Genomic DNA, 20,893 nt, shown 5'->3' on the forward strand with positions numbered 1-20,893 from the left:
AGGCTAGAAATCCAGTACTGTTGAGTGCTTTGGTTATCAGTGCAGCCCCAAAAGGCCTTGGGGTTTTGAAACATAATCGCCATTGTGTGCTTACTAAAGTGCAACACAGACAGACAGCAAGGATTCATCTGAAGGTTTTTAGCAGACTGGAGTGCATGCTGGATTGATTTTACAGCAGCTCGGGAAAGGACTGAAGGCAGTCATCATGCCAAGGATGTATGAACGTGGACGTCAGTGCGGCAAAGCAAACTGGTATTAAACTGCTGCTGATTCACAGGTAGCTGATACTGTTGGGTTAACAGTATCAGAGTAATTATCAAGCAGTGATTTCATTTTTCAAATGGCAGACACAGGACTGTTTTTGACTGTTTTGAGTACAAGTTAAAGTTCTGATGAAGAGTTTGACTGGGGCTGAAGTACTGAAAAAAACGACTGAATGACTATCTCCAGGTCAGCAGAGGAGAACAGTGGTTTGATTTTGGAGATGGTTATCAGCTGAACAAAAACCATCTCCACCAGCTTCAGCTTATTGTCACAGAGATAAGCTCGGAGTCAGAATTTACAGATGGTGGTTTTTGGGCTCTGCTTTATGAATAAGAGTAACGGCAAGACTGAAAACAATCAAAAGTTAAATGTCATGCTAAGACACTGGGGGATGATATTTATATTTCACGGTGGTGCAGATTTATATAAAAAGGAAAACCCTATTCACTTCAATGCACTAAAGAAAAATGCCCCAGGATCCACTTAATCAGGACAAATTAACCTCAGGGTAATAAGCTGGGATTTTTCACTCTGGACCAAAGCATCCTCTCGGTCAAGCGACTGGCTAACCCCCGTCATCCCCAGTGCTGCAACATGTCAAACCCAGGACAAAAAAAACAATGTCACTAAAATTTAATCCGTATAACTTGGAACTATTTAAACTCTCCAGATGCCATCGGGAACAAATGTTGGTTATAAAAGAGATCCGGTGGGATGAAGGTATTATTATGCAGTATTGTAGTTTAGAGCTGTAGCAGGTTGCAGTAATGACCTGTAATTTCACTTTATCTCCTTCCATCCTCTTTAGAAGCAGCAGACAGGCTGCAGTTTATATGCTTCTTTAATCAGACACGTCCTCTTAATATTATTTAACACTGTTTTTGCAATTACAAATAAATGTCCTCATAGCTTTGATGGTGCCGTACTTCCTGCAGATGACGGGAAGCTGTCTCTGGATGAGTTCCAAGCATTCTTCTCAGATGGCACGCTGAATGAAGAGGAGCTGGAGAAGCTATTTCACACCATTGACTCTGATAACACCAGGTCAGCACCATTACTGCACGCCTGTTCGTGTGCGTGTTTGCCTGCAGCATGCACCGTGCATCCATAGCAGCATGAAATAAAAATGAATACAGTAAATTTACATGTGTGTGCGTGTTTTCGTGCTCGCTTGGCCATGTTTTTTGTTTAACTTCCATCAATTATGAAAGTCCATAAGATGCACGCGAGTGCTTTCCTGCTGCACCACATCAGTTCTGCTTTTTCTTATGTGTGCATGCTTAGGTAAGATGTATATAATTTACCCTGCAGTGAGGAAATGTCACATCCACCTCTGAAAGCTCCTTTTATGCAGGCCCTTTTGGACCAGAGCCCTTTGCATTAAATGACACTTTTAAATATAAAAATGCCAAAATAATAAAAGGGAAAGAGAAACAGGAGCAGACATGAAGGGGAAGCAGCATAAAAACAGAGGAAAGTCATTGTTACCTGTTTTTACATCTTTGCCTTTCTATTCATCTCTCTCCTCAAGACATTAACCTCTTTACAGCTACTCCCAAGATGTTTTATTTTGATTCTCATTGAATCAATTTATGACCCTTCATAATCAGCCAGTCAGCTCAGAAGAAGCATGCTGACACAGTGGGATCTGAGTAATCAGAAGTCTAGCTCTGTTAATTTACACAACCTCCCAGTCCTGCAGGCCCTCAAATAAAATGAAACCAGGCAGAACAAAAGCTGACCTTTATCATTTTTGTAGAATTGAATTAGGTTTAATATACAAATCCTCCACCCTGGCTCAGGTTTTTTACATCAGCGCAATAAGTGGTCCAAGCAACAGCCCACCGTCTCTTTGACGTCAGTGACATTGCCACTTGGATATGGGCTCACTTTATCAATCTTACTTGCTGTGGAGAATGCACTCAGAAAATGCTCTACTCATTAGGGTTAAGTAGATTTGGTGGTTGCATGCCAGGCCTTAGCATCATCATGTGACAGCAGATAGGGTTATTGATTGGTCCGAATAAAAGGAGAAACTCTATAAGCATTTCCTGTGTGAAGCAAGATGTTGATGGATGCAAATGAGAGACTGAGCGTTGTTCTGCCTCCAGCTGTTCGTCTTCCTCTGTCACTCTTTTGGTCTCTTCCCATTTCTCTTTATCCTTCTTCACTATCAGGCTGTTTTCTGAGCTTTCTGTCATGCTCTTCAAGCTTTCATCCTTCTATCACTCAACTCATCAACGCTCTCTCTCCTCATCCTCTCCATCTGTCACTCATTCCCCTTCTCCTGCCCTTTCAGGCTTCAAATCTTCCCTGCACAAGTCTCAGTCAGTTTCACATGCTTTTTCCCCGTGAACCGACGAGGCAGAACGAAAACTCCTGCGGTCTTTTTTTAGAACATAATTGCACAAAATGCAGGAAGACACTCACCTGCACATCAGAGTAATTGAGTTATTCAGTTTGTTCAAAAGCACTTGAAGAAATCTGGAGTTACTCTGGTCATTATAACAAAAACATATATTTCTATTTATCTGCCTTTACCCACATGCAGTACAGTTTCATCATCAGATGGTGAGTGCGAGGGTGGACATCCTGCCAATTTTTGGTGCACCAACTGCACATGTGCCCCAAGCCGGGGACTTCAATCACCCTTCAAACAAGTATAACAGTAATAACTACTCGACTATTATGGTCCGGGTCCACAGCAGAGTATAATCAAAGCTTTACTGTTTCAGCCACCACCATGCTGTTTATTTGGTGTTAGATGTTACCAAATTTGGAAAAGAGTAAGTGGAGTCTTAATTTATCAGCTAAGATTGGATGACTACTTTTAATTAGCGCTAAGTAACAGAATTATAGTGCGTTTTACAAAAATCTTGGATGGTCTCAAACACAAAGCATGCTGTATTAAATTTAGTATTTTTCTTTGTTTTCATTCTATTTTCAGCAATTTATTTCACAAACTAGGAAGTTACTTAGTCACGTATTGGAAACTGGAAGAAGCTCTGCTTGACAAACAGTGTCATGACAAATCCAAATGACCAAAAGCATAATTTTCTGCATGTTAATGTTCAGTTAAAATAAGTACTAACAAGTCTTTTATAGGCAAATATCCCCTAAACATCCCTAAAAGGGAATAGCCAAAGTTGGTGCAGATGTCCTAAAAACCTTTTGATACAGGTTTTAAACTATTAGACCAGAACACCTCTTAATAAAAACTGAACTTGTACAGCTGATGGAGTTAAGCTTTAATATGCACAGCCTCATATCAGCGTGTTTCATTGTCTTCACGTCTTCAGTGGATGTTGTGAAATCTAAAAACAAACTGGCACTTAATAAGGTGGAATCTCAAGTACAGTGAAATTCATTACTAACTCAATAGGCGGCTGCATCACTTGCGGAGAACAACATAATTACTGGTTTACTCTCTCTTTGAAAACACACCCTGCATCTGGAACTAGCATTTGGATAGTAAACAATCTTTCGTTTCGTTTTAACCAGCAAAAATGTTGGAACAACTTTATAACACTCAGTACACAGACATCCCTAAATTCTGTTTAAGCTGCATATGCTGTGCGCAAACATGAAAATGCATTTATTGTTGGTTAAAACCAGATTTTTGGTTGCCATTACTAAAGCCCATCTGTCACAACGAAGGATCAGGATTCATCCTGGCAGAAACACTGTGTGCAAATACTTAATAAAATAAAGCAGAGCCTATTAAATGAGGCTGCTGAACAAGGCTCAACAGAACGTATGCTGTTTGAAATATTCAAATTACATTTTTTTGACTGTTTTTAACACTTCGTTTCTCATTATGTTTGTGGACTTGCTGAGCAGTGATTTATTATCACAATGAAGAGGTGGACAGATGGAGTGTTTCTGCCTATCTCTTCCACTAAGCCACAGTTCATCCGTCATCACTTGCATCTCATCCATCTTTTGGATGGATCGTCCTTCTTCCTTCATTTCCACCTTTCTTCCATCCTTTTTCTGTCCCACCCCACTTCTCTCCTGGTCAGTCAACAGCGAAAGTCTTCTTTGAAGCAGTGAAGAATTCATTGCCAAATGAGTCCCCACGCAGTGAACGGAGCGTGAATGATGGCGGTGGATTGATTCAGACTCCTGCCACAGTCTTGTTAGATCCCTCTCTGCTTGCCAAGCTCTTTTTGTATGTGTGACTGCATGCAAAACAACTTTCCTCTGTTTCTGACCCTGCTCTTCTCCATTCTTTTCCTTTCTTCCTATCTCCCTTTCCTTTCTTTCCTTCTTCTGCTCCTTTGCTATGCTGTGATAGTAATGTTGACACTAAGGAACTCTGCGGTAAGTAGACTGCTGACACACACTCACACACACACACAAGCACGCACTTACTTCCCTGCCACTGCCCTCATTCCCTCTCTTATCCATTATTAAAAATACTTGCCTGTTGAAATGCAAAATATTTTTTTAAATATAGGATATTAAATCAGCTACTTTGGGCTAACCATTGCAAATTATTTTATGACTCTGTGTAAAACAGACTACTTTGCTAAGCACATGGGAGATTATGAGGGAGTTCTGGCTTCTCTGGAAACGCTCAACCTTTCCATCCTCAAAGCCATGGACTTCACCAAACGGGTAAGAGGTGTGTGTGTGTGTGTGTGTGTGTGTGTGTGTGTGTGTGTGTGTGTGTGTGTGTGTGTGTGTGTGTGTGTGTGTGTGTGTGTGTGTGTGCGTGCGTGTGTGTGTGTGTGTGTCAGTGTCAAAAAGAGAGCTGGATGGTGGGTAGTAACAATATTGCAGTGACAACATGCAAGTTGATCTGAAAGAACTTTTTGAATGAATGTTCAAATGTTTATTCGATGTCACTAAATCACAACAAGAGTACAAAACCACAGTGTTAGTTTTTTTTCTGTGACATGAAGCCCATGAAAGGCTTTAGCCTTGTGGGAAGGTAAATTAAAAAAACAGTGTAAAATTGATAAATAAGTGACAACTATTAATCCTATGCGAACAAATAAAGGAAAAATGCTGTGTAACTGTGAAAAAGGCTCCACTGCTTAATTATTATTATAGTTAAATTATAAGTTAATATAAGATTTTTAAATGAGTTTTACTTACCTCTGGAACAGATCAAGTCTGGATTAAAATAAATTTGTTTCCCAAAATCTCTCGAGTAGGGGTGACGAGTACAAAGTTGATATGACTCGTGCAAACAACAATCACATGGGTCATTAAATGTGTTAAGTGCAGGCTTACAACCCGGCCTCATCTTACAGTATTGCCAAGCAGTGTGTTCTTGCAATTATAGAATTTGAAACCTGAGTGCAGCAGCTGGAGGTTCCTTGGGTTGTGTTGTAGCAGACAATGGCTGACAGATGTCAGAAGATGAACACACAACTCTTCTGTGCCTGAAAAGCTGTCTACACTAATAAGTGCGCTTTTTCCAAGGGTGGAAGCTGTGTGTTTTCACATGACCATTTAAATGTAAGGCAGTGCATATTGAGTATTTATTGATTGAGTGTCGATGTGTGTGTATTTGTTTGTTTAAAGTGTTCTGTATGCCTTATTCTCTGTGTGTGTATGTGTGTGTTGTGAAGTGTGTCAAAATAATGACAAGTTCTTCCCGTACAGAGCCACTGGTTTCGCAGTCAACCGGTTTAGATTGTGTGCATCTTTGAGTGTGTGTGTCTGCATGGCAGCTAGAGAACAGTAATGCATTATCCCAGATTCACCCATGCACTATATATAGCAGCTGCTCCAAAGCTCCAAAGCTCCAGTCTCATCCATGTCCGTGGGTTCTGCTCGTGTGTGTGTGTGTGTGTGCATGCATTAGCATGTGTGTGTGAGAGAGTTTATATCTCTATCCACCAGCAGTCTTTATCTTTCTTTCAGCTGCGGGCCATTCAGCAACCCCGAACACACACACACACATACACACACACACACGTTTCCCTTCTTCCCACAGGCTAGTTTCTCTCTAATGTGCAGCCATTGTTTAATCAATCAGTGGAGTCTGTCTCATGTTTTATTGCTGTATCGCTTGTGTTCGCTCTTCTTCTCAACCTCAAGTCAACTCTCCTCTCCACTGTACTGCATGCAGACACATACATGTATACACTTTCAGTCTATTCTCTCTCTGATATCATTAGATTGCCTTTAGCGGGTAGTAAAGCTCCAACAGTGCTGTGTAGGGAGTTGACTAGCTCAAGGAGTTGAGTGGCCAAACTGAAGCTCAGACACTGCTGACAACTTAAAAATTGATGGACATTCTGAGTGTGTGTGTGTGTGTGTGTGTGCATGTCTTTTTAATGGCAAAGCTACCACATGCTTTGCTGCAGAGAGAGAAATGGAAATTGGAGGCCAATGTTTTGTTGTTTAAAAGCAATGTGGAGGCTGCAGCTGTCACTCAGACGTTCATTTATTTATATATTTTTTGTTGCAGCCCCCTCTGTTTTCTCTGCCTCTCAGTTCACTCTTTGTTTTTCTCAAAATCAGCTCTTTTTTTGTCAAACTAATGTGAGGTTGTGTTAATAATTTTTGTTACAGTGTGAAACAAACAAGCCAACCAGAAGGATTTTTCTAGAACCAGACATGTGGGACGTGCAGTAGAATTAGATTTGCATATTTTTGGACATTGTTCTTTCTTTTAGCTTTTTTTGTCATAATATTTCAGGATAAGGTATATTATGAACACTGTCTTAAGGTGCAGACTGTCAATTTTAATTTGAGGGTTTAGCAACAGTAGTGCACTCACAGGTGAGGAATTGTAGCTATTGTTAAACAGAGTACCCTTTTTTCATTTGCTCAAATGAAATTGGATAAATTCTCATAGATTTGTCATTCATTTTTTGTGTCAGCAATCCTTTAAATTACATTCAATAACTGCTAGAAGTTGTGAATCTACAGACATCATGAGAAAAATACTTTCTGAGCCTCATATGGCATAAAATTCAAAGTGTCCAACATCTTTTACAACATCTTACAACGTACGAGGCTTTAGCACTGTGCAATCTAATTTGGCATTCATTTTTTATGCAATATTTGTGAGACAGGGTTGAAAATATATGTGAAAACTCTTTAACACCCAGAGTTGTAAAAGATTGTCTTTCAGCAACTTTACAGGGAAACCCTTGAACTGGTTTTGTGTTTGGCATTCTCAAACATTCAAAAAAAGGTCAAATGTAATTTTATCCAACTCCTGCACGAGTCTGATCTCACTTCACATCATTTGAGCAACACTTTAAATGCTTCATACCAAGTCAGTTCTGGTTTCAGCAGCAGTTTATCAGGTCCTCAGTAAATGTCTGAGTGCACTGTCTGAGTGCTAGCCCACAAGTAGGGATAAGAGCCTGTAAGTGTGGTAGTGATAGCAGCATACTGTATACAGCGTTTTTCAGCTGAAGCTTGTAAAAAGAGCTCCAGTGATGTTGATTTCTTCATTTCCTCCTGCACTTGTAGTGTAATTCAAACACCCAGCAGACTGTTTTATTTTTAATTTCATTTTAGATTAAAAAAAAGCCAACAGCCACATGAAACCTGGAGTAAGTCTATGCAGATGTGAGGAGGTGGAGTGGGCAGGGCTAGAAGACAGAGCGTGATATTACTTTGAGCAGAGGGCTGTAGCCTGAGTCTTGGCCTTTTAGAGCCCACTGAGAATTGATTAGCTCTCAATCTACCTCAATGAATATGGACACAGAGAAAAAAATAGTGCGGAGGTAGGCTTTGTACTTACCCACTGCACTGTACTTTAAAGCACTTGTTTGGCACCTGAAGGCGGTTCGCAGTAAGAATAAAATGGATCTCAGCTGATTATTCAGCTGAAATTTATACTCCGGCAGTATTGGCTCTGCTGTGGTGTAAAAGCCTTCTCAAGTCTTTGCAATGGAGCATAAGATAAGTAATATTAGAGTGGAGGCTAAATCACGTTACAGTGCCCAGTGTATTATCTGTATAATTTTATAGGCCATATTCTTTATGCAAAGATATAAATCACCTGAATATGTGTCCCCTGAGAAAAAGTTTGGTATCGTCAGCTGCAAATGACAGCTGGATAAACTGATACCCCACGTGCGTGCGTGCGTGCGTGCGTGCGTGCGTGCGTGCGTGCGTGCGTGCGTGTGTGTGTGTGTGTGTGTGTGAGACTCATCCTCCCAGTCTTTCTCCCTTAGGGACAAGCAATAGATTGGTAATTCATGCAGACGTGATATTTTCATTCACTTGTCACATGTAGACTTCATCACTACGATTGTCAGTTAATGGAAACAGTCACTGCTGCCCGTCTTAAGAGACTGCCAAGTTTCTGTGAATGAGCTGATCACAAAGTAATTAGTATTGATTTATAAAATGAAATCACTTCTGACCTCACATCAAATCACCCCAGGTATTAAGGGTAATTTCCCTGCTAATCCACAAAGGAGAAAAGAGCAGTTATTCAAAAGGCATAATTATCAGTAGATGGTGAGATAACTCAAGCAGCTCAAAAGACGATTAAACTGCATGATGTTTTCTGTATGCTAGCTGTTAATGTTTATTCCATACACATTTGAGGGACTTTTTTATGCATTGTAAAAAGCTTAATTTACATATATAATAGTAAGAGAAATATTTGTGCCTGTTTTAGATTAATGGTATGAGCCTTAAGTCCATATTTCCTGTGTTACGAAGGTAGTTCTTGCACCAGGTTTGATCACCACGGTGATTGTGTTTAACACGTGACCTGGTCCGGTGCATGTTATGTTCAGTTTTGGTTTAAAATTGGCCCGATCTGCCATGTTTTCACTGCATATTTTATTTGGTGTCATATACATATTTTTTCTGAAGTAATACATTTTACATGTGCAACTTATTTATCTCAGCTAAAAAGTTACAGCAGCACAAACGCTGCATGTGTTGAGCTGGTGGTTCTTGATTCTAGTACTGCTAAGTCTCTTTTACACTTGTTTGAATTGCAGCTCATAAATCGATCAGTTACATTTGTAGGCTGTTTATCACCAAGAATATTCAGTCAGTGAAATTTATTTCACATTTATCTGGCAACAACACAGAGTGATTTAGACTATGGAAGTGCCAGAAGAGAACACACTAGCCACCTGTATTGTTTAAGTTATATAATTTAAAGTGGCAAAGGTCAAATGTGCAGAAATAACACTGAGAGCACCAAGAGTGCAGCGAGCAGTAAAAGAAACACAGCTTAAGACAATTAAATTTGGTTTTCCGATCAACTGATCATAAATTCACAACATAAAGAGGCATCTGCACCATTACTCTTGTGACTTTCAGCACCAGTGTTGCATTTGACTGTTAGATTTTTCATAATCTTTATAAATCTCTATCAGCAGTCCCTCTGATAAGGTCTCTGATTAGAGTAGGCGTAGTTCAATTGATCCATTTTGTGCAGAAGAAGAGTCAAATTGCATCAAACGCCTCGTTTTATGTGAGAGTACCCCGAGCTTGAAGCGGAAAAATCCGAGCTAACAACGAAAGCTGATCATGCCTGGCTTCTCTGAAGGAGCTTTAAGGTTTTGACGAGCCAGCTAACACAAAGAAGTCCTGCTATGTTGAATTTCCTTTGTAGCATGCCTCTCTAGTCTTCGGCATAATATCTCTTACCTGCCTGTGTGACACCAGTTAATGGGACTGTCAGGTTTTTTAATGATCTGTGGTTTCTTTTATAAATCTTTTGCTATTCTTTCTTTGGGAAAAAAAAACTTGAGAAAGCACAATCTTCATCTGTCTTGTGGTCTGTGTGAGTTTATTTTCAGTCTGCCTTTCAGGTTACTTGCTTTTTTTATTTTGAAGGTTGGCTCCTTTTTCCCATTTTTACTTCCCGCCGTTGTTCTTTTCCCCACTCTCATTAGTGTCGTAGTTCACCTGTTGCTCTCCTTCATGTTGTTTGTTTTCTTCTGCTGCCTCCTGATTTTTTTTTTTGGATCGTTCCTGCTTGATTTTTGGATCATATTAGTTCAGTGGGCTTTCTTCTCTCATTGCGCAGCACCTTTATTGTTAAGTCCTTTTAAAGTTCCTTGGTTTGTTTGTTTGTTTGTTTTTTCCCCATCCATCTGCTGTTTCCTGTTGTCTGCATACTGGGTCCTCCTGTGAGAAATAATAAACAAATTGTGACAGAGACACAATGGAGATATTCTCTGCTACAGCGAATCAAAATGATAATCCTATTATCAGAGGATGACTGCAGTCATTTATGAGCCAACTTACACAAGTGATGTTAATCCAATTCTTTTTATTTTTAACTCAGTGTAACACAATTGTTTTTAGTAAATTTATTGTTAAAATATATCACAATGCAAACGCTCACATATCACATTAGTCCCTAGCAGATTTTCTTGGAAATGCACGCACAGTTCACGAGTCCAAGACTGTCCCTTTGCATGATTAATACTTTTAACACGAGGAGAAAAATTAGTTGATTGTCCAGTTCAGCATATTCTTGTGTCTTACATACAATTATTTATTCATTTGTTCAAATTTAGAGAAAGCTACATGATAGAGATGTTGCTAGTTTTTTTTTTAAGTAGGTTTCTAACAGAGGGTAAAGTCCACAAAACTTATATTACACTGAATTTTTCGAACTTTTTAATTATCCTGGCAGTAAAGAAATAAAGGCGTCAGCTGTTGTCCTGCTGTGGCTCATGTCAGCATGGCATCACCTCAAGTGTTCTTTCAAGTTACTATGGTGACAATTGCCATGGAGGCTGGATACTTTAGGGACAGTTGTCATGGATACAGGTTGAGTTGATGTCAGTCTACATGGAGCCAGCTTGTTAGGACAAAAGCTTGGCCCGTTATGTTTTGTGTTCGCAGGCAGATAGAACCAAGGAATGTGGGCCCTGTTTGGTTTCATACTTTTCTGTGGTCTCTTTGGCAAAACTCGATTTAAAGAGTAAGGCCCCAATTTTGTGAACAACAACAAAGATGCACCCGTCCAAGTATTACAAGCAGGGGGGAAAACTGTAAGAGAGAACTTTGCAGAAGGTCTGCCTTCATGTTTGTTGCTAAACTCTTTTTCAGATTCCCCGGTGACGACTGCAACTACCATGCAGTCCACAGGGATAACCCAAAATGTGTTGAAATGCCTCAAATCCAGGATTCTTTGAACTATTCATCTTGTTTTCTATTTTTCCTGAAAGCCTTTATGGCACTATCAGAGTCAGAAGTGGTTCCAGAAAACTATTTTAATTGGCTTTCTGTCCAGCAGGTGGAGATAAGTAACATCCTCTCCCATGAGGTGTGTGTGTGTGTGTGTGTGTGTGTGTGTGTGTGTGTGTGTGTGTGTGTGTGTGTGTGTGTGTGTGTGTGTGTGTGTGTGTGTGTGTGTGTGGTAGCTGATAAGCGCTGAAGCAGACAACCGAAATAAGAGGAATGTTTCGTCATATCTCCTGACCATACATGCTGTGTTTAATGAGCCACTCTCTTTAGCTTTCAGGCTTTTATTGAGCCAGCCAACACAACTCTGTAGGAGCAGATTCATACATGTAGTTTTTCCTGCAGTTAAAATCTTGTTAGGGCAGATTTTTAAATGATCTGCTCAAGAAATTGTTTCCATCCGACTCCTCCTCCCCATCTTTTCTCCTCTGTGCCTTTTTTCCCTCTCGTGTTCTCCTCTTTCATCTATGCTCCATTGTCTTCTTCCACCCCCAAACCTTTGCTGCCTTTCCCCACACCTGATCCTGTTCATCCTCTCTTTTCTTCATGAAGATTAAGGTGAAGCGGATCACGGGGGAGCGGGAGGCATTTTGGTCTGTGCACAATAATGCCTGAACAGGGTGAGGAGAGTAGAGAGAGAGGTGGAAGATTGATGAAGAAGAATGGGGAGACAAGAAAGGGAAGGGAACAAGGAAGAAAGCTGAAGAGATGGAATGAGGAGAATGGGTGTGGTGAGAGTGTGACAAGAAGTGTAGATGTGTGAATGAATGGGGGGGGGGGGGGGGGGGGGGGGAAATGAAGGTTGTAAAACAGGGGTCTCAAACTTAAATGAGCTGTGGGCAACTGCTGGCACTGTCATCTCATTGGAGGGCCGCTTTAGTGTTCAAGTAGTACAAAAAAAAACCCCACCCACAAATATTTCCAAAAATGTAGTGTTTTGTTTTTGAAAAAATTCTAATAATACATAACTAGACAAAACCGCAAACATGAATGCATTTTATTCTCACTCTTAACTAACTGAAGCCTTTCAGTGAACTACCAAATAAACAAATTGAGACTCTCTTTCTAGTATTTAACTAAATAAAATGCAGACATAAGTGAACACATTAGTTTTTGACTTCTAGTGAAACTTGCTTTCTTTACAAATAACTCTCTCACTGAACTAACAGCCAATCCCTCAACATGTTTGTACTCTCTGCTCATATTGCCTTCATTTTAAAACATGTTTTGCTTTTCAAAGAACTTATTTTCACATTGCACTGAACAACAAACAAAACCTCCCTAACAAAAAAAGTAACTTCAAGGGCCAAATTGCATTATATTTCCTCACGTCAATACACAGGTCACAAGGACAGTTGACGTGTGCTGGAAGTGGCCCCCGGGCCACGTGTTTGAGACCCCTGTTGTAAAACATGCCATGTGGCTCGCTGTGTACGTATGAGAGCATTCTTGGTGGTTTGTGCAGCATTCGTGCCTTATTCATAAGGATTTAATGTGGGTTTATGATGAAAATATTAATACACAGTACAATAATGTTGAAAGGTAGAAGTGGAGTGTTTCGTTGAAGCGGAGCCTATGGTCTTGAACTTTTAGCCTTGTGTAATTTTCTGTTCTGTGAAGCTTTAAAAACGGGCAAATGACCGTAAAAGGTTTTCAGCCAAGTCAAAAATATAACTGAATATATGAATAAATAATTGCTTTGTGAAATAATTACATAAAATTAAAGTTTAATTTTAAAACCACTTAGTTGGTTCATTTAGAAAAAAAACAACCCACTCTTGTTTTCTAGTCCAATTTCCAACTGCTGACATACCATACGTCTAATAAATTATTTTAATTGACCAAACTAAATTTAGAAATACAGCATGCTGGTAGTAAAGTGAAAAAAATTAATAAAACTTGTGAATTTGGAGGTAAAGCTAAAATTCTTAATTCATGTTCTTAGATTTACTACTAAATGAAAGGACTTGCTGGTTTTTAATCCATTCTTTTGAACACATAATGACAACAGCTGAGTTTGGTTGTGCTGGAGATAGCTTCCTGTTAAAAGGGAGTTCCTCTTCCCCACCATTGCCAAGTGCTTGTTCATAAGGGAAAGCATTTTGGCACCTGTATATGAGCTACAGAGCCTCTGCTAATAGCATTAAGTGAAGGGGATATAGATGTTGGTTGTGGGGTCATGGCACTTAGCTGCCTTAAGCACTCTAAAGCTGACACATTTCCTTCAAATAAAGAACTGCACTTCTAAAGGTTTAGCTACAGAAATACCACACAGAGACCTTGTGCTGCTTCTCTTTTCTCCTCAATGTTCTGATGAGAGAGTATTGATACCGGATACAAACCTTTTCATGTTGACCTGACTCTCAAAACTAACGTCTAGTACCATCAGAAACATCATCAGGGAAAAAAAACAGGCCTAGCAGAGCAATCTCAGCTGCAGAGCTTTTCCCCACTATTCTTGATCTAAATAATTGAAAAGAAGGGAAAGGTCCTTCCAGTTTTCTGCTCCCTTTTATTATAGAGTTGAGCTTAAGTGAAACTAGAAGCAAACTTACACTCTTATTTATTATAAAAAACTGAATTATTTAGTAAATGTTTAAACATGTTTGCTGCATTTCTTTAGCCCAGACTGAAATGTTATGGGAAACTAATGAATGCATCGTCATTAAGGTTGATATAGTCTACTCTAAGCATCCTGAAGGATAACACCTAGATGGATTGGCACCAATTTTTTGTGTATAGCCGAAGTTTTAATTTCACAATAAGATGAATTCCATAAAATATGTTACATATATTCAACTCACACCAGTCATCACTCATCCTAATTATAAATCTTAAATATATAACAGCCCCCCTACAAAAACAACTCTTTCTCTCCAAGGATGAAGGGAGAGATAGAGTCAGACTCAGAGTGGGGCTGTACCTCAAACCTAAAATCAGTAATCAGTTGGTGAATCCTTTGGCTGGAAAAAGGTGGCAAGTAATACAAGGCCCTCAGCCTCCGTAGTTTCAAGTTTTACTAAATGCACTGAAAACATTTTTTAAGTTGTGATTCCTTTTATGGACAAAAAACGAGGATAAAGTAGGCTATCCAGTAAAAGAAATGTTTTAATCTTAATCTTCAAAGAAAGGGTGTCTGCCTCCCAAACCCAAATTTGGAGTTGGTTCCACAGAGGAGCACCCTGAGAGCTGCAGGCATTGCCTCCAGTTTTACTTTTGGTAACTCTTGGAGCTACAAAGCAAGCCTGCAGTCTAAGAATAAAGAGCTCTGCTGCAATTTTCTGGTGCTATGAGGTCATGAAGGGCTTTGAATGTGTCCAGTCAAAAGAAGTTAGCTTTCTTTCAAGCTCCTGTGAGCAGTCACACTGCAACATTTTGTATCAGCTGCAGGCTACAATACTGGGACATCCTGATAATGAAGAATTACAATAGTCCAGCCTTCAAGTAAGACATCCGAGGGTTAGTTTTCCATCCAGTGTGATGAACTATACCAACATGATCAAATTTTTTTTTAATATTTTGTTTCCTGACCATTGTCCCTGCCAAACTTACAGGGAACATTGTTTATCTATTTTCTGATGTTCAGATTCTAACATGTTCAGTATGGTAGTACAGTTGTGAGCATGTTGGCATTTAGCTCATGGCACAGCTGTGCCTCGGTGTAGTTTCAGAGAAATCTTGGCATGGATGGACTATTTTTTTAGATGCCAACGTTCACATTTTGGACAGAGAGGACAGATGGTTTGAAAGAGGAGTGAAAGAAGGCAATTAGGTCCACTGTGAGCGACCATCTTTGAACAGAGGCGGTGGTTTACGACACCAACTGTCTGCCATCTATAATCCAGTTTTGAGATCCCTTCCCAGACGCCTTAACGCCCACTCACATCCTGGGCCATTTGACCTCAGGAAATCACATGATAGGGTGGGGCCAGGTTTCACAATGAGCTCACCCGAAACCCTGGCTGATTGTGACCCACACCCGCTTTCACACCTTGGCTCATGTGATTAGGTAGAGGATCATCGGGGGGTCCTTTGTCCCTCTTTGGGGGGAAACACTCACTAGGTTTAAATCTGGGACTCTCCACCATTTGACCCTTAGAACTGAAGAAGCTTCTCGGATGAGAGGTGAAACGTCTTCAAGCAACTCAAAGAAGTCCAGACGATTTTCTTTCCAAGCTCCTTAGACTACGATGACCAGGATGACTGAGAACCTTCACAGACATACAGCTCTTTGTCTTACAGTCTTTATTTTATGAAATAAATAATATATACAATATATTTCTTAACAATAGTATCCTGCTGTGTTTTATTGTACTTACACACAGCTAACAAAGTGCCAGTTGGTTTTGAACTTTCAGACTCTGCATCCCTTTCATTTTCATCACTAAAAGCAGCTTCTACAGTAGTAGCCATAGTTCACTCCATCACCCATTTTTCTACCAAACAATACTGTAGATGGAATAATTCCTTGCCTTGAGGCAACTTCAGATGGATCAAATCAGCTGCTGTGTTATTGTATTAGCTTTATATATGTGTTTTTATATGTACCTGTACCTGCCTGTCTCCTGTCAAAGTGCTGCAGGTCTCTACAAAGTGGAGGTGGACATGTGACTGACAAATCTACAAAGTGTACTGCTGACTGAATAGGATGTGAATAATTTGTGTGTGAGATTGTGAGTGTATGTAAGAGAGGGAGGGAGAGGCAGAACTGGCAGTGTTTGTGTGTGTGTGTGTGTGTGTGTGTGTGTGTGTGTGTTGTTTTGTCGGTATGTTGACTGATGAGGTTACACCCAACGCATGAATAATGCAGAGGACTGTGGGAGTGGGAAAAGGAGAGGAAAAAATGGAGAGATGGATGGATAATTGGGTGAAAGGAGTAGGGAGAGACATCGAACCCCACTCAGTGATTTAATCCAGATTTGACTGAATGAGAAATTAAAACACACAAATGAAACAGAAAGCTCAACACAGCACGCGGTGCATTCCTCTTGTCGCTCCATCCCTTTTATTCCCTTCTCTTCTGCATCTCTTTTTTCCCATCCCCCTTCCTATCCTCCTCCTGTTTCTCCCCGCCTTCGACCTCCATCCTCCTCCTCGCCTTCATTTTTTCCCATCTCTCTCTCTCTCTGTGGGCCTGTGATGCTGGCATGCTATCTGAAGAGTGTGTATGATTCTGATGCCTGTTTGTGAGCTTGCCTTCTGTTTAGAAACAAACTCAGGCATGCTGCCTCCTGTTAACCACTTCCACACTTCCAGAAGTCACTTCCACCAGTCAGATCTCTCCAATAGACCAAATGTTGATGTATTATCTTTTGCTTTTTATAGCTTTCCTCAGTCCTGACTGCAAAAACAAATATGTCATGGTTATGTGTCTATGTTTTAATTAATACGGATAATTGTAATGGTGTACAAGTTTCCCTGTAGGTTTCTGGTTGTGGAAAAATGATCAGTTTCTGGTGAGATCTGGTCATTGACTTGCAGCTACATTCTCTTTAGATCTGCTTTCCATTGCTCACATGTAGTTAAATAAAGGGAAACTACTTACTGCCTTAAAAAATGGTGCCTCAATGATTTGAGTGACATCCAACCACCAAAAAATATATATTTTTAACTGGAACAAATGCATCAAAAATTGTGATAAAAAATAAACAGTAATTATGGGGACCATTAGATTATCTCTCTTGGTTGTCCACTGTTTTGCTGGAGCGGCGCCACTATGGCTGTTTTACCTCATTTGGGAATGACAGTCCTCCTGGCAGTGTCCACAAAATGCCTTACACACTGGCTTTTTACCCATCTGCCAGCTTCCTGTCCCTCTGAAACAGCTCTTAGTTTTCAAAGCTCTGTAAAAAATTCAGCTGAGGCTTCCCATGTGTTGGTTTCAAGGTTTGTTCGTGCTCATGTGTCCACTCTGCTGCTGAAAAAAACAAAAAACAAAAACAGTGTGATGTGCCAAGAACTACAGTTCCTCCAAAGGCCACTAGAGTCAGGCTCCAAATCAAGTCAACCCCATAGATTGTCATAGACTGTTAAAATGCCCAACTTCATTGATAAAATCACCATGCTTATAACCTGGTTACAACAATAATTACAATTTTTACAGCTAATTTCACAACATGGTTCCTATATAGCCTAATCTTTGTGATACTGGTGCATTTTAAGTATTTCTAATAGAATTATCTGCCGTGTGGTGCAAACTGTCCAAGAAGTTTATAATCTTGTTTCAGTGGGTCAGACTCAAGTATTTTAATGATTATATTGCTTAGTGCCAGTTAGCAGGGTCTGATGCTACATGTTTCAGTCAATGGGTGCAGCTTGCTTACTAAGCTTGCTAGCCTTAGCTCAAAACCTAGCACTCGCTTGTCACTTCTGGCTTGAAAACAAAAAAGGTCGCCTTAAAGCTGAAAGGCCACAAAATGTGGCAAAGCCATTGAATTATATTATGGTGATTACACCCATCTTTTATATACAGTCTATGGTTTACATAGGTGAGATTGTTCACATCCTTAAATTCTGAATAGCACCAAATCACAACAACAGTTGCCTCAAGGCACTTTATATTGTATGGTAAAGAGCCTACATTAATAGAGAGAAAATCCCAACAATTAAATGAGCCCTTATGAACCAGCACTTTGGGAAAGTGGGAAGAAAAAACTCCCTTTTAACGAGAAAAAACTTCCAGCAGAAGCAGGCTCAGAGAATAAGAGCTGTCTGCTGTCGACCGGTTGGGGGTGAGAGGAGGGATACAGGACAGACGACACACTGTGACAGAGAGCTACATCCTCAGGTGAATCCCTGCTTGCAATTCCACTTAGAGACTTAAGTTTAAAGGAATTGGTAACCTCTTCTAAAACCCTTTTAAAATACATTTTTATAGCCTTGTGTTGATGTGATTCTGTTCTGGTTATTTTCTGTTACTTGCTTATTGCGTATCACTAGTCTTAATATCCTTTGTAGAGGAAAAGTATAGGGTTTTTTTTCAATCTCTATATTGTGTTTTTCAATTTCCATACTTTGCATATTACTAACCCAGGAGGGTCCTGAGAGGAGGACTGTGTATACAGAATATTTCAGACTGCTTGGGAGCCTGCAATGTCCATATCTGACTGCCGTATTGCAGTATGATCACCACACCAGCCCTGAGATTTTATCCACACCTTTTTTGTTCAGCCTTGAACAAAAAGTAGAGGCTTTTCCAATCTGACTACTGAGCTCCATCTCCAGAAACAGGGTGTCAGTGAGGACTGTCCCAAAGCATTTGAATTTATGGATGGTAGTTTGTGGAGGGGACTATCAACACCTTGGCCCACAATATTTATTTTTTTAGGTACATGGTTAAGCCAAAGTGACTGTAGAGAGTCAGTCCATCAGTTTATTTGAGACTGCGTTCACGGTGTGTGGGAACTACAGCTAAAGAGAAAGTCTCATACGATAACAGCCTTCCCCTTTATGCCAAAATGCTCATTCATATAATCTAATAATTCCTATAGGTGCATGATCACATAAATTATGATTAATACTGATTTATTGTGGCTTTCTCAAAAGTATCTTGTATCATCTTTGTTTAACCCTTCAAGACCGGTCGGAGCGGGCAAGCTCCGTTTTGAGTAACTATTTTTAAAATTCCGGTAGAACTGCAACCACATAGGCTAGTGCAGTAATTTTTTTTGCATATGAAACCGGAGGACTTGTACTCACATTTTTCCATCAGTTTGTCCTAAATCACGGTTTCCTTCCACATAGGGCATTGCAAATATTTCGTAAAAAGCATTTGCAGCAACAAAAACATAATAGTCCAGAAACACGGTTTGCCGATCCGATCAGCTGTTCATAACACTTTCTACGTTGGAATAGACATCAGCGCATGTCCGCCATTACCTGCTCAAAACCGCAAGTGATGTCATTTTCGCGGAAAATGTAGTTTCAAAAGCATAAAGTCATGTTTGACTTTATGCTTTTCTGTATAGTTTCAAATTGCACTGCTGGAAATAGTTTATTTTGATGCACATTTTTTGCAAATTTGCATTATAATATTTATTTTCGGTTTTCCTGCAGTATATAAAAATTGGTGTATCTCAAAAATAAAACTATGAAGACACTCAAAATAAATTTCCTGTGGTGGGAAGCTGTTTTGTGCAACTTTTTTGTATTTACAGTTCTGAAGGATAAACCTCATAAATTTCTCTAACTAGAAATATATGTAAAAAACAATTATCAATTTTTTTTGTAGTTTATTGTACTTTATTGCAATTTATGCAGTTACTATGGAGTTCATGGATACATATTATTAAAATTTGGGATATAACGGTTGTATTGATGTATGGCAACTTGAAATGCTCCCAAAAATGGCACTACAGCATGTAAAAATATAAAGTTAAGCTCTGGTGGACTTGGCTCTATGGTAGGTCTTAAATGGTTAAACAATCCGTAAAGATAAATTCTTTAGCACCCACAACTGTGCTTTAAAAGCAAGGCTCCTAAACCAGGGGTCTAATTTGCATATTGAACCAAATACAAACACGGAAAGAACACAAGTCAAACATTTGAAGACTGTAACTCTCTCTTTTTTTTCCTTTGGTGAGTGGCTGTGCAATGGCCACAAAATCCCACTGAGAGAGTAGATTATGGCGGTGCACCCTGTGTGTATGTGTCCACCCTCAGTTTAGTGTCATGCTAATGGCCTGGTAGATGTTTTCAGTGGAGGAGAAGCGGGTGGTCAGCCATCCGAGTCTACCATTAGTGCTCAGTCTCACACACTCGCGTGCACACAGTGTACACACTCAGCTGAGCTTTCTGTGGTCAGCTAGCAGTGCAGCTGGGATGTCTTAATAAGAAGATGGTCACTGGGAGTAAAAAAAAAAGGAAAGTGGAGAGTAATAACCAAGGAAAACAGGCTGAGCTGTGTGTGTGTGTGTGTGTGTGTGTGTGTGTGTGTGTGTGTGTGTGTGTGTGTGTGTGTGTGTGTGTGTGTGTGTGTGTGTGTGTGTGTGTGTGTGTGTGTGTGTGTGAGAGAGAGAGAGAGAGAGAGAGAGAGAGAGAGACTGGAGACTGACTGACTGCAGCTAAATCTGATTACTGACGCAGACGGTGAGAATAGACATTTATGGGGAATATGTTTCTCCCTGTTACAGGTGTATTTGCTTAGACCTAGCTTCCATGCAGCTAAAATTGTGTTGCTTGGAGACATATTGACTGAGGTTGCTCTGATACGATTTTAATTGGCTGATGTATGAAGCTGAGGCAGGGTTTTCGAATAGCAGACCAGCCAGGGAGATATGCTTCTGCTTTCCAATCCATCAAACTTCTGTTATCCCCACAGGTAGAGGCCTGCTTTGGGAGACAATGTCGGGTCTGCAGTGAGACTTGTGATATAAAATTTGACTCGTCTTTAACTGTGAAATGAAAGGAATTAACAGGACTTCAACTGGCAGACAACTCAGACGTCTGGTAACATAAACAACTTTTATTGGTTTCCATGGCAAAC

General features: G+C 40.0%; 1 protein-coding gene across 1 annotated transcript in view; it reads left to right on the plus strand.

The window, feature by feature from the left end:
* necab2 (N-terminal EF-hand calcium binding protein 2) overlaps positions 1-20,893 on the plus strand; it is a 165,123-nt gene that overhangs the window by 46,343 nt on the left and 97,887 nt on the right. The window contains exons 3-5 of the mRNA XM_080874714.1: positions 1,200-1,308; positions 4,562-4,587; positions 4,787-4,884. Coding sequence (XP_080730840.1) covers positions 1,200-1,308; positions 4,562-4,587; positions 4,787-4,884 — 233 coding nt within the window. The remainder of the gene's footprint in view (positions 1-1,199; positions 1,309-4,561; positions 4,588-4,786; positions 4,885-20,893) is intronic.

The sequence above is a fragment of the Rhamphochromis sp. 'chilingali' genome (genome assembly GCF_963969265.1).
Source record: "Rhamphochromis sp. 'chilingali' genome assembly, chromosome: 2".
Classification (NCBI taxonomy): domain Eukaryota; kingdom Metazoa; phylum Chordata; class Actinopteri; order Cichliformes; family Cichlidae; genus Rhamphochromis; species Rhamphochromis sp. 'chilingali'.